The 14,457-nt window shown below is 51.9% G+C and overlaps 1 protein-coding gene across 5 annotated transcripts in view; it reads right to left on the minus strand.

The window, feature by feature from the left end:
• The window catches only part of CSMD2 (CUB and Sushi multiple domains 2), a 338,283-nt gene that overhangs the window by 93,680 nt on the left and 230,146 nt on the right, over positions 1-14,457 (minus strand). For all 5 annotated transcript variants that reach the window (XM_042015480.1, XM_042015478.1, XM_042015482.1 and 2 more), the window contains 6 exons: positions 13,598-13,767; positions 11,827-11,983; positions 11,037-11,228; positions 8,876-9,002; positions 3,038-3,240; positions 558-749 (listed from right to left, as the gene is read on the minus strand). In XM_042015480.1, the coding sequence (XP_041871414.1) occupies positions 558-749; positions 3,038-3,240; positions 8,876-9,002; positions 11,037-11,228; positions 11,827-11,983; positions 13,598-13,767 (1,041 nt within the window). The remainder of the gene's footprint in view (positions 1-557; positions 750-3,037; positions 3,241-8,875; positions 9,003-11,036; positions 11,229-11,826; positions 11,984-13,597; positions 13,768-14,457) is intronic.

Consider the following 14,457-nt stretch of genomic DNA (forward strand, 5'->3'; position numbering starts at 1 on the left):
TCAGGACATGGATGTGTGTCCGTGGGTCAGGACATGGATGTGTGTCCATGGGTCAGGACATGGATGTGTGTCCGTGGGGTCAGGACGTGGATGTGTGTCATGGGGTCAGGACATGGATGTGTGTCCATGGGGTCAGGACGTGGATGTGTGTCCGTGGGGTCAGGACATGGATGTGTGTCCATGGGTCAGGACATGGATGTGTGTCCATTCCATGGGCTCAGTACAGGGATCTGTGTCCATGAGCCCAGGCCAGGGGTGTGTCTGTGTGCCCAGGCCCTGTGTCCATGTGCCCATGCCCTGTGTCCATGTGCCCAGGCCAGGCCCTGTGTCCGTGTGCCCAGGCCCTGTGTCCGTGTGCCCAGGCCAGGCCCTGCGTCCGTGTGCCCAGGCCAGGGATGTGTCCATGTGCCCAGGCCAGGCCCTGCGTCCGTGTGCCCAGGCCAGGGATGTGTCCATGTGCCCAGGCCAGGCTCTGTGTCCGTGTGCCCAGGGCAGGCTCTGTGCCCGTGTGCCCAGGCCAGGCTCTGTGCCCGTGTGCCCAGGCCCTGTGTCCATACCTGTGCACGTGGGCGGGTCTGGCTGCCAGAAGAACCTGTTCTCGATCTGCACGCAGGTGATCTGGGCCTCCCCTTGCAGGGCGTAGCCGGGGTTGCACTGGAAGGTGATGGAGTCCCCGGCCTCTTTGCTGTCCCCACTCCGGCTCCCGTTCTGGGGGATTCCTGGGTCGTTGCAGGAAGTGGCCGTGGAAACTGAAGGGAATGAAAAGCACATCTTGAATATCGATGTTTATTTAACACCAGGCCTGCAGCACCGGCTGTCCTGAGGCTCTGTCCTTACCCAGCCATCCAGGCCGTGCTTGTTCCCCACCCCTCCTCCCCCCACACAAAAAGTGCCTCTCCCTTTGCTCTGAGCATCTGCCACTCCAGCTGGGAAAGGCTCTGGGGACCAGCAAGTGCAAGAGCAGCACCCAGGGAGCAGCTTTGATATGGAATTGTGCACACGGCTGTTTACTCCATCAGCCCAGACACCCACTGATCTCCCACGGAGTTTTTGGAGAGTTCTGTGGCAGGCACATGCTGCAAAATCAACTCAGCCACCAGCACTTCACACCTTCCCCTGAGTGGCAGAGAAATTTAGCCTCAAGATCTGTGAAGCACCAAGCGTGACCTTTCAGAAATGTGTTTGTTTCCCTCCCAGACTTGTTGCTGCCTCTCTTTGAGGTCTGAGATGTCCCCGGAGCTGGGGACGGGCAAAGCTTCGTTGCTGCCTGAGCTCAAGGTCTGCCAACACCACAAGGATTTACCAGCAGGGAAAATCCTGGAGTAATAGGAGTTTTGCAGGCTTATCCACCTCATTAAAGCTCCCAAGATCCCAAAGTGGACAGGTCTGAGCTCAGGTCTGGCTGCTTAGTCACACCTGCTGAACAAAGGCTTTGAGCAGGAGCAGTCAATAAAGCCCAGCTCCAGATCAGGAGCTTATTTCCTGCTAAGTTGATGAGAGTCTGTTACACCCAGGCAGTTTAGAGAAAGCTGCTCTTGAAAGAGCCAGAGGAAATCCCTCTCTTTCTGTGCAGCTGGAGATAAGGAAGTTAACAGCCCAGGCTGGTCCTTCCCAGCACAAAACCTGGCAAAAAAACCCAGGATGGCACCGCTGTGCTGGGTGGCACAAAGCTCTGCCTCTGTCTGGCTCATCCCAAAGGTCTTAAATCCAGCAGAAATTCTCCCCGAAATGCTGGCTTGCTCCCCCAGGCAAGCAAGGCACCCTGCACAGAAAGTTATGGAAAAAAAACTTGGGAAGATGTTTCAATGTGTCTGAATCCAGGGAAAGTCACTCACATCGTCACTCACCCAACCACTCCCTGTTTATTATCACTCCAAAACAACTGCACAAACCTGGAACCCTCTGAAAATACTGGAATGTATCACCCCAAAGAACTGAAATGAATGTGGCTGCAGGGCTGAAGTGCAGGTGAGAGCAGCCAGGACTCAGGAATGCTGGACTGGAGCAGGGACAGCCCTGCAAGCCCAGGGAGTTTTTTGTGCCCTACATCCCAAGGGACCCAATTGGGGGGGGGGGGTGGGTTAAACAGATTTGGCTTTCAGGGCCCACTGCCAGCCCCTCCCAGGAAACCCAGGGGAAGCTGCCAGGGTGAAACTGAGGGGCCTGGGGTGGAAAATTGCTGGAATTCCTTCTTGTGCATTCCAGGGCTTTCTGCTCCATGCCTCGCTGCCGAATTCCCCACTCTGAGGGCAGAGGGGGCACAGAATTCACTGCCAGCACAAAATACATGAGATTTTCCCCTATATTCAGAGTCTGCAGCCAAAAAGGGCTGGGAGACACAGAAGTCAAGGAATTTGTGTATTTGTCAAGTCAATATTTCCAAACCGAGTTTCGATTTTCCAATTCCAACCCAGCCACGAAACAAACAGATCCTTCGAAGGGAGCAAGCAGAACTGAGAAGTGGCTTGTGAAGGCAGCAATAATTACTGTCCACAACCCTAATTTCAAACCTCTGACTGCTCAGCAAATGATCCTCACAGGATGGAGCTCAGGGAAGAAAAACTGTGCTAATGCAGAGCTGTAAAATAATGGATTTCCTGCAGACTGATGTTTGTGCTGCCCAGGAAACGAGGGGGTTCCCAGCTCGCAGGATGCACAGTTCACTTTTTTCAGGATCATTTCAGTGGGTTTAGTCCACGAATTCCGGATTTTAGTTTCATCAATATCAACCTGCTTTGGGTTTTGTGACTTTTTCTCTTCACAGCAACACTGCAAGTAATTCTTTCTAAGTTATATAGTGAAGAGATGGAATTCAGTGGTAGTTAAGTGATCAGTGGATCGCCTAATGAGTTCATTTTCTGTTTATTTTTTATGAAAGTGACTCTAAGCGTCCACTGCAGTGTCACCTGCTCACCCTTTGGATATACCTGGAATCTCTGCCCAGCAAAGCTGGCTTTGGTTGGATTTTCCCTGTGGGTTTGGTTGGATTTTCCCTCTGGGTTTGGTTGGGTTTTTGAGGAATCCCCGCACATCCCACCTGAGAACTGGATGGCAAAGCCCTGCTTGCTGGTGAAGAAGTCGGTGTTGAACTGCAGGATGACGGAGTTGAAGGTGCTGTGGATGTCCCCTGGCAACCCCGAGCCGCTCATCTCCTTCAGCAGGATCCCGTTCTCCACTGGCCCGTCCCAGATCCGCAGCATGTCGTGGAACTCCTCGGTGTGGAACACCATGAAATGCAGCCTGCGGGGCAAAACCGACTGGAATTCACACCTGGAATGGGATTGGTGCCCAATTCAGGCAGCCAGGCCCACAAGGAATGTGCTGTCTCATCTGGAATTCAGACCTGGAATGGGATCTGTGCCCACCTGAGGCAGCCAGGCCCACAAGGAATGTGTTGTCCCATCAGGAGTTCAGACCTGGAATGGCATTTGTGCCAAATTCAGGCAGCCAGGCCCACAAAGAATGTGTTGTCTCATCCAGAACTCGGCTTGGAACAAGGATTCCAGCCTCATTCCTCCCTCATAAATCCCATCCATAAGCAAAACCCAAGAGGAATGCTGATGTCTTCCCAGAAACTGGGCTCTTTCTGAGCAATCCTAAAATTGGCTCCTGTCCTGGGAAAATGACTGGTCTTTCCTTGTTCAGGAACAAGGCAAAGGTCCGAGGGCCCGTTGTGGGCAGTGGAAATGTCCTTCAGCTGGAAGAATCCATTGGTTTTCCAGCCAAAGGAGCTCAGACACTGCAAAGAGCAGCTCAGTGAAGGAAAAGCAGGAAAACTGCAGCAGAGGGGGATAGGGGCTGATGGAGAGGGGATTTTCAGGTAGTCATAGGACAAGGGAAAGTGAAGGAGGGCAGGTTTGGATGAGATTTCAGGAAGGAATTCCTCCCTGTGAGGGTGGGGAGGGGGTGGGATGGAATTCCCAGAGAAGCTGGGGCTGCTCCTGGATCCCTGGAAGTGTCCAAGGCCAGCCTGGACAGGGCTTGGAGCAATCTGGGATAGGGGAAGGTGTTGGGGTTGGAACTGGATGAGTTTTAAGGCTCCTTCCCACCCAAGCCATTCCAGGATTTCTCTGCAGTTTCACTGAGCTCTGGAACAGATAAATGCTGAGAAATTTCTTCCAAAACAAGAATGAGGAGAGAAAATGTGCTGAGGTCCCTTCAGACACCTCACACCCCTCATCCCATTCCCACCTTGTCCCTGCTCTGCTCACAGCAACACCTGGGCTGTCCTTTGGCTTTTTTGCTGGAGCAGCTCCCTGGGAAGAGCCAGCAGCTCCTGATAAATGCCCTGATTTGGGATCACCTGCACTCAGCTCAAGGAATTTGCTCCTGGCACTGAGCTGATCCCAGGTACTGGAGGGAAAAGGGAAGGAAACAACCAATGCCACTCTGAATTAAAGCAGCATCAGGCTGGCAAAGAAACTCCTTAACCCTGAACCAGGTGTGAAGCGACCCAGAAAAAGGGGCAGAAAGGGAGGGTGGGCAACAGGTGGGTGCCAATTCTGATGCTGGATTGCAGCACCTCCGGGATTCTGATGTATTTTAGGAAGTTCTGGATGTTGCAGAACGGGGTTTGGACCAGCAAACAGAGGAACTTCAGCAGGGAATAAAGAAAAGTGAAGCAGCCAGAGCTCCAAAATCCACAGCAGGAAGGGAAGGGAAGGAAAACAAGAGTTAAGAAGGTGGGAGATGACACTGAACTCCCAAGGAGGGGTTTTATTTTGATGCTCTGAAGGGATTTCATTCCCTTCCTCTGGAATTTACGGTTTGGTCTGTCCTGGAGAGGCGGCTCAAGGCCTTCAGCCAAGGCACTTCCACAGGGAATTCCTCATGGAAAGCTGCAGGAGGCCTCATGGTGAGGGAATTCCCTCTGGAGTCTGTGCCAGCGATGGACCCAAGGGGATGGGAGAAATTCCATGCCCAGCTGAGGGCTGGTGGCACTTCAGGACAGGACAAACGTGGTCCCAACACATCCCTGGTGGGATCTCACCCTGCTCATCCCCACCCAGGCCCAGCTCTGCTGTGGGAGGATGGGGAGCAGATGGATCCAGGCTTTGCCAGGAGCTTTGGGATCCTCCCAGGTTGGAAGAACCATCCAAGGACAAGATCCTGCCCTGGTTATGGTGACACCTGAGGGGGTCACCAGCTACGGGCTGCAATTCCTGAGTCATGGAATGTCCTGAGTGGGAATGGACCCACAGAGATCATCAAATCCAACTCCAGGCCCTGCAGACATCCCAAAATCCCACCCTGTCCTGAAGAGAGGAGGGAGCTCTGGCAGCCTCGGGAATGTGCCCATTCCCTGGGGATGGATCAGGGGCTGATCCCTTCCATTCTTGCACTCAAATCCCACCTGGAAAGGAGGAATTTCCCTGTCCCTGTTTGTCATTGCCCCATTTTCCCTCTGGCACAACAAAATCAGGCCGACGATGGGAAACTCAACCCCAGTGTGAAAAGGGGACAGAAACCCAGAAATGGAGAAAATCTGTAAAAAAAAACCCCATCAGGTGCTGTGCTGAAATCCCTGCCAGCCCACAGAGGCAAACAGGAAAGCTCTCACTTTGCTGCTTTCCCATTTATCTGGGGCAAACATAAATACATCAGGGAGAGCCATAAAAAAAAAGGGGGAGAAAAAAAAAGCCCCAGTGCAAAATCCTCAGCAACAAAACCATGCTCCCAGAACTTGGGAGAAAGCAAAAGAGCTGAATCATAAATCTCCCAAGCAGAGACCTTGAGCAAAGAGAAATAAAGGCAGGCTTGAGGAAAATCAGGATGGATGGTGCAGAGCTGTTCTCCACGGCTGCCTCGGCCTGATTGCGTTTGTTCCCAGCCTTAACTGGGCCCAGTGAGCCAGAACTGCTGGAGAAAACTCATCCCTGGAGACCTTGGGATCAGGAAGAGGCTGCCAGAGGTTGAGCTGGGGTGGGGGAGAACACCAAAACCAGGGCTGCCTGAAACACCCCGATTTATGTGAGAAAAACCAAGTTCAGGCTGTGCCAGGGGGAGAAAACCTCGATGCAGGTGCTCCCAGGGCCAGGCTGCCCAGTGCCAGTCAGGGCAGGATCTGTTGGGATATCAGATCTGGAGTTCTCTGGAGCAAATCCATCTATTCCACAGGCACATCTCAGCTTTGCCCTCAGCCTGACGTGGGAGAGCAGGCAGAGCCTCTGCTTCAGCAGACAATGGAGGGGGGAAGGAGTTTTATTCCTGCACTCTTGACAATCCCAACTTCCCAATTACAGGCATGGAAATGCAGAAAAAAAAAGGGCAAATTAGAAATTGGGGAGATTATATAAATACAAATATAAATATAAATATAAATATATAAATATAAATATATATAAATATAAATACAAATATATAAAACTATAAATATAAACATAAATAAATATAAATACAAATATAAATATAAATACACATATACATATGGAGAGAGGGGAAGTTCTGCCAGCTTAGCAAGGAGAGCCCAGCTCTGCCCTGAGAGTGTGAACAACCCTTGGGGAGCTCTTGCCAAAGCTCCCCAAAACCCCAGTGACCATCCTGGGGTCCTTCCTGGTGACGTTCCCCACCCAAGCTCTGGCCATTCCAGCTTGGCTCTGCTGTGCAAGGCTGGGACCCCCCTAAAGCCACCACCTTCCACCCCAGCAGCAGTCTGGGGGTGCCCACTGCCCCCCTCTGCCCCAGAGAAGCTTCCCCAGCCTGAAAGCTGTTCAAGATCCTGTCCCTGGAAGGTGGGATATCCCAAAAGGCTGGAAGTGGCCACATTGCCAAGGCTGCCAGAGCTCCAGGAGCGTTTGGACAATGCACAGGGTGGGGTTTTGGGGGGTCTGGGCAGGGCCTGGGGCTGCACTGGATGATCCCTGTGGGTCCCTTCCAACTCTGGATATTTCCTCACTCCCCTTTTTGGGATGAAAGTCTGGAAAGTGGAAGCTGTCAATACCCATGGAACTGGGATTCATGAACAATATCCGTGGATTTTTACAACACTGGGATCAGGGATGGACCACAACCCCACCTCTGCCATGTCTGTGTTCCCTGCTCCCAGCTGGGCAAGGAATTTCCATCCGTTTTCCAGCACTCCCTCCTCCTTTTCCTCCTTCCCAGCTCTGCCAGCCCAACCAGGTCACTCCACTGGTGATTTTATCCACGCCTGTGTTTGCACACGCCCCAAATTAATCCCTCTCCAGGAGCACCCCTTTCCCTTCCCTGGCACTGAAGTGCAGACTCATTTTTCTCCCTGTCTTGCCCTCCTCCCCTTCCCCTCGTGCTGTGCAGATACAGCTTCATTCCCAAAGCTCTGGTGATTAATTTCCATGTAAGTTATAAATGAGAGCTTTATACAATTGTATCATGCGTGAAGAGGATTATTTTTCCAATGGATTACCATAAAAATGAAGTTGCTGGGAATGTGCTCTCTCGACTCCCCTGAGATCATCTGTGCTGCTGGAGCTGGGAAAGGAAGGGGCAGGGAAAGGGAGCTCTGATCCCTGGGAAAGGAAGGGTCACCGAGTGTGGGTGACTCTGACACCTGCTGGCACCTCTTCCTTCCAGTCCTGGCCCCTTCCAAGCCTTTGATTGATCCCAAATCTCTGCTCATGTGGGTGCTTTCAGGGATTACAAGAGGAAAGTTGCTGAAGTAGCCTTTGGATTGGGGGGGGGGGGGGAGGGAAGGGACCTCTCTGCTCTGTCCTATAAAAATCTTTGCCAGGAGAATAAAAATAGAGGTGGAAGTTGCCTGTGCAGGGATTCAACTGCTTGGGCCGTGCTTTTTCTCCTCTGGTCCACCCAAACCCATCCATTACTGAGCCATTCCGAAGGGCAGTACTAATGGAGGGAATTTCTACATGAAATACAAATGAAAACACCAGAGCAAAGCTGTCTCCAGCAGAAATCCAGGGGCTAAAAACCAGCACAGAGCTCCCCCTGAGGGAGGAGCTCTCTCTGCTGGAGAGCTGATGGGTGCTGAGGCAGCAGGGAGGATAAAATGGGATTGAGAGGGAAGGAATTCAGGAGGGAACATCCACAGGCTTGGGATGAGCCAGGAATGGCTGACAAGCACTGGGAGCTCCGATGGCAGATGCTGGGAGAAGATTATTATTATTATTGTTGTTGTTGTTGTTGTTATTATTATCATTATACAGAACTTTTAAAGCTCCATTTCTCCCCCTCAAATCCCAACTCAGTCAAAGCTTGGCTTGCCCAAATATTCCAGTTTCCTGTGGGCTTTGGCCAGCCTGGAATCTGTGGGAACACCCAGGGCAGCCCTGAAGGGCTCGGCAGGGCTGGGCAAACATCGCTGTGGGGGTGGTGGGGCAGAAGTGAAGGATCAGCAAGCAGGGAGTGCCTGGATCCTGGGACACTGCCTGCAATTTCCTGCAACACCCCCATTCCACGGTTGTGCCACTTGGGCATTCAGCACTGGTGGGACGTTAATCTGGTGGGAAAAAGGGTTGATTCCAGATGCATCTCATGAAGGAGAGGGGTGGAAAGCTGCCCATGGACACCAAAGCTCTGGGATGTTGTCTGAGCACAGGAACACCACGGGAAGGACCGGGACATGGCCTGGTGTCACCACCCATGCACAGGGCTAAAAACATAGGAGCAGTGATGCCACTGGGGGCTCTGAGCAGCCTGAGCTGGTGGGAAATGTCCCTGCCCATAAAACCTTCATCCCAACCCAAACCATTCCCTGATTCCAGAGCTAAACCAGTGCCTGCTCGTCCCTCTCCCAGTGACAGGAGCTCCTCCCTCCTTGCTTTACTTCATCATTGACCTGGAAGAATCAGCTCCACGTGGGAAAGAAGCCAAAGCACAGGACCCAAAGCACAGGACCCAAAGCACAGGACCCAAAGCACAGGACCCTGGCCCCGCTCACCCGATGGTGCATCCAGGCTCTGCCTCGATGGTCCAGATGCAGTTGAGGTTGTGGTCGTAGGGAGTTGGATATCCTGGAGAAAGGATCCGTCCCGAGGCCTCTCCTCTGATTGTCCCTCCACACTCGGCTGGAACAAAAACATTTGTGGGCTTAGGGGGAAGATTCGTGGCTTTTTGGGGGTCCTGCTTGGCAACAATCTCATCCTGCTACAGAGGTTATCCCTGGCTTTTTCCAGGGATTCTTAAAGCTGACAAAGATAAAGAGAATCGTTGAGTTGTCAGAATTATTCTGCATTTCTGTGCTGGTTCTGAACACCTGGCAGAGCTTCCCTTCACCTTCCTGAACCCCCAGGGAGGAAAGGCAGAACCTGCCAGGATCCTGTTTCCCTGCTCCACACGTGTGGGGTGAAGGAGCTCCGCTCCTCTGCTTGGATTCATCAGAAAATGAAGGATAAGAAGCCAAAGAACTTGTAAATGTCTCTGTAAATGAACTGCAAAGAACATGAGGATTTGGAATAATTTCCATAACATATCCGCTCAAACTCTGTAATTTTCATTTCTTTTTCTTTCATTTTTCTTTAATTTCCACGTGCTCAGACACGGCCTCATCCAACAAATGTAGAGCAAACAGAGTGAAGGTCAAGAAGATGCACAAATCACAGAAATTTCTCTTTTTACATCAATAAATGAGGCTAAAATTCCAACCAAGGAATGGTCCTGCCTCCTGGGAGAGAGAACACGGAGTGCCAGGGGCTGAGCACATCCCTGGGTATGGAGATCTCCCAGGTGACTCTGTGTCCAACAGAGCAGGACAGGAATCAGGAATCAGCTCTGCTCATTTAACACACAAAGCCCCCAAATCGGAATTTTCCAAGCAGGAAGAGCTCCAGGTGAAAGGGAACTCGGGACTCAGCAAAGGGAATTGAAATGTCTGGGGATGGGATCAGATGTCAGGCAGCTGCCAGCCAAAGCTGGCTCTGGGCTGTCACATGCCAGGACACACTTTGATGTCCCTATCAGGAGGTGCCACTCACTGCAACACGTCCAGAGTGAAAGGACGAGGGCTGGAAAAGCACAAGGAAGCAAAAATCCTTGTCAAATGTGTGCTCAGGGCAGAGTATTTCATGTTAAAGCTGCTTCAGGTGCTCTCCATCTCACACAGGATCCTCACCATGCCTTAATTAGCGCAGGCAGGGGCAATTAATAGCAGAGTTAATGTCAATGGATCAGCAGAGCAGGGACAAAGGTGGTCAGGGTGGAGAATCCATAAGGAAATCATTTGCTGGATGTTTTGGAGGAGCAGGAGGTGTCTCCATCTTGAGAACCCTCACCACACTCACCACAACTTAATTAGTGCAGATGCAATTAATAGCAGAGTTAATGTCAATGGATCAGCAAAGCAGGGACCAAGGGGTTCAGGGTGGGGAATCCAAGGAAATTCCAGTCTGGAAGTGGTGGAGGAGGAGGAGGTATCTCCACCTCAAGGTGCTTCACACAGGATCCTCACCATGTTAATTAGTGCAGATGGGGGTGATTAATAGCAGAGTTAATGGCACACGGATCAGCAGAGCAGGGACAAAGAGTGGTCAGGGTGGGGTTATCCAAGGAAATCCCTGTCTGGAAGTGGTGGAGGAGGAAGAGGTGTCTCCACCTAGAGGTGTCTCACACAGGATCCTCACCGTGGCCTAATTAGTGCAGATGCAATTAATATCAGAGTTAATGTCAATGGATCAGCAGAGCAGGGACAAAGGTGTTCAGGGTGTGGGATCCAAGGAAATCACTCCCTGGAGGGTATTGGAGGAGAAGGATGTGTCTCCATCTCCAGATGCTTCACACAGGATCCTCACCATGTTAATTAGTGCAGACAGGGGCAATTAATAGCAGAGTTAATAGCACATGGATGAGCAAAGCAAGGACAAAGGTGTTCAGAGTGGGGGATCCAAGGAAATCCCAGTCTGGAGGATTTTGAAGGAGCAGGAGGTGTCTCCATCTCCAGATGCCTCATACAGGACCCTCACCACAACTTAATTAGGGTAGATGGAGACAATTAATATCAGAGTTAATATCAATGGATCAGCAAAGCAGCGACCAAGGGGTGTTCAGGGTGTGGGATCCAAGGAAATCTCTCCCTGGAGGTGCTGGAAGAGGAGGAGGAGTCTCACCCACGCAGGTTGGCAGGGGCTGGTCCCAGGCTCTCCTCTCCCCGGTCAGGCACACCAGGACCCTGGTGCCTCTCAGGGTGTAGCCGGGGTCACAGCTGAAGGACACCGAGCTGCCAGCAAAGTGTCCCTCGTCGTGCACCTTGTACCCAAACTGGGGGATGCCGGGGTCCTCGCACTTGATAAGCTCAAAACCTGGAGCAGGGAGGAAGGGCAGCTGTTGGCAGCAGGAATTTCGCAGTCAGGAGGGTTTAACACAAAGTGGTGGTGGTTTCCTCTTAAAATTGTTTGTTGGGAGCAAAAAGTGACATATTGGAAATTAGTGGGGTTTTAATTAATGTTGGAGTGAGATCCCAGAAATCTGCTCTCTCAGCTTTGATCCAGATTTCAGGATCACTGTGGAAAGGTTTGATCCTATCTCAGGGAACAAGGGGCAGGAGAAGAGGAAATGGCCTCAGGCTGTGCCAGTGGAGAGTCAGGCTGGACATGAGCAGGAATTTCTGCACGGAAAAGGTGGTCAGGCCTTGGAGCTGCCCAGGGAGGTTTGGAGTCCCCATCCCTGGAGGTGTCCAAGGAATGCCTGGAGGTGGCACTCAGTGACAAGGTGGGGATTGGGCACAGCTTGGACTCGATGGTCTCAGAGGGCTTTTCCAACCTCAATAATCCCAGGATTCTGTGCTCTCCCACCCACCTAGGGTGGAGGATCTCCACAGAAAGGACTCTTTGCTCACATGCAACACAAAAATACACCTTGGCCTGTGGGGTTCCCAGCACGCACGGGACTGAAACTCACTGGAGAACTGCAGCTCGAAGCCTTTGCTGGTGTTGGCAGCGTTGGTGATGAACTCCAGCCACATGGAGCTGGAGGTGCTGTTGATGCTGGTGCCCAGCAGCTCCGAGCGGCTGAAGGTGCCCAGCAGCCGGGCAGAGCTGTTGGTGCCATCGTAGACCTGGGGAGAACAAGAAACCCAGCCTGGAAAAGCCACTGCTGTGCTTTTCCAAGGATCAAACCATCACTGCCCAGAGAAGCTGTGGCTGCCCCTGGATCCCTGGCAGTGTCCAAGGCCAGGCTGGAGGGGGCTTGGAGCACTCTGGGACAGTGGAAGTGTCCCTGCCCATGGCAGGGGGTGGAATGGGATGATCCTTCCCACCCAAGCCATTCCAGGATTTCTCTGTAGTTTCACTGAGCTCTGGAACAGATAAATGCTGAGAAATTTCTTCCAAAACAAGAATGAGGAGAGAAAATGTGCTGAGGTCCCTTCAGACACCTCACACCCCTCATCCCATTCTCACCTTGTCCCTGCTCTGCTCACAGCAACACCTGGGCTGTCCTTTGGCTTTTTTGCTGGAGCAGCTCCCTGGGAAGAGCCAGCAGCTCCTGATAAATGCCCTGATTTGGGATCACCTGCACTCAGCTCAAGGAATTTGCTCCTGGCACTGAGCTGATCCCAGGTACTGGAGGGAAAAGGGAAGGAAACAACCACTGAATTAAAGCAGCATCAGGCTGGCAAAGAAACTCCTTAACCCTGAACCAGGTGTGAAGCGACCCAGAAAAAGGGGATCCACAGTGATCCCACTCCATGATCCATGAGTGCCAACAGGGGCAAATCCTTGGAAGGAAGTGAACTCACCCCAACTAAAAGTCTGACTTGATGGAACCCCACACTGCTGCTCCCCTGATGAGCAGTATTTGCACCCTGGAGGACCTGCACCCTCCTCCTCACCCCCTGGCTTACTCTGCACTCAGGGCTGCCTCTCCTGAACTCTCTTTCCCAAGGATCAGCCACTGAAAAAAAACCATTTTCATCCCCCAGCCTGACTCAGAGATGAGCCTTGAACTTGCTGTGATTTAAGAAAAACACAGATGTGGGGTTTTTTTCCCTTCCTTTTGTGAGGACCAAGAACAGCTCCTCACTAGTGGAGATCGATAGGAACTTTCCTCAGATGAGCAGGTGATGACAAACCTGCTGAGAGAACGTAATTCCTTTGACAAGGAGTACATTCCTTGCATTAACAGGAAATCTTTCTCCCTTTCCAGTCATTTGTGAGCTGGAAACGTGGATTACAGCTCTTTTGGAGTGTGACACTTCAATGAGGACAGAGGCTTTCCTGGGAAGATGGCTCAGCACATCCTTGTAATATTAATGCCTCCTTCAAAACCATTCCTTTGGTTAATAAAAACTCAGCCTGGATTTTTCTCCTCCTCCACAGAGTCCTGGAGCTTGAATAATCTGGGAAGAGGCTGGAGTTCTGCATTTCAATCACCCCCTTTTTGGGACAAATCAGCCTTGGTTCTTCAAAGCACTAAATAATGCTCAAACCCTCACATTTCCTGATGGATGAGGAGCTCTTCCTGTGCAATCACACAGGCGAGAGCTGAAGTTTAGCTGCTTTCTGGGAATTCTGGTCTTCCAAACTGCCATGGCAATCACTCCATGGCACTGGAGCATTCCTGGGATGACACAGGCTTTTCCAGAGGTCACTCCGACCTAACCCCATTAAAATTTTAGAGCATTTAGAGATGTTGCTCTCACGAGCAGCTCCACTGCCTGAGCCAGAATTACCTTGAGGACATCTCCTGCCTCCAGCTCGAAGGTCCTGGCTTTCAGCTGGATGCCTTTCCCTGGCTGGCTCTGGATGGAGTAGATGCACTCGTGGTTGTTGTTGTAGTTCAGGGGGTAGTTGGGGGACAGCAGCACTCCCTGGGTTCCCGTCACGGACGAGCCACACTCAGCTGGACCGAGACACAAACGCACATTTCAGTGAGCGCACGGATGTTCCGGCCACACCACACATGCAGGTGACTCCTCCAAAGGCTGCAGCTGCTCACCCCTTCCTGCAGCAGAAGGAAAGAGGCTTTTCCCTGCTGTTAGCCACTCCAGCCTGCAGACTGTCCCCTTTTCCATCACATTTCCCTAGCCAGGCTTCTCTCCTCCTTCAGGATCTGCTTCTTTCTCTACTCTGAGCATTTGACTTTGAGCCAAACCTGAAGTCGGAAGATTTTTTGGGCCTCAAAACTTGGCAGAACGATCCTGGGTAGGGGAGGGAGAGGGTGGCAGCTCTGGAGGCTCAGCCTATCCTGGGTGCAAGGAGCTCACAGCTTGGATCTGGAAAACACCAACTCTGTTTCGTACACTTCCACTCCCAGCTCCAAGGACAGTCCCTGACTCACAGGAACACGTCACAGTGAGCAGACAGAGACTGACACGGGTGGATCTTCCTTCCAAAAGGCAGGAGCAGGAATCCCAGTGCATCCCAGGGATGTCCTCCCTGGATAACACCAGCTCCCAGAGCCCGATCCCAGCAAGGATCCCAGGGCAGCTGGTTTGTCACACACAGCCACAACGCCTCGGCACGGGGCAGTCTGTGAGGATCTGGGATCTGTGGGGAATCTGTGGGAATCTGTGTAAATGTAAATCTGGGG

This window comes from Corvus kubaryi, unplaced genomic scaffold (genome assembly GCF_017639235.1).
Source record: "Corvus kubaryi isolate FWS band 111438036 unplaced genomic scaffold, C.kubaryi_AGA036_p1.0 split3-37304, whole genome shotgun sequence".
Taxonomy (NCBI): Eukaryota; Metazoa; Chordata; class Aves; order Passeriformes; family Corvidae; genus Corvus; species Corvus kubaryi.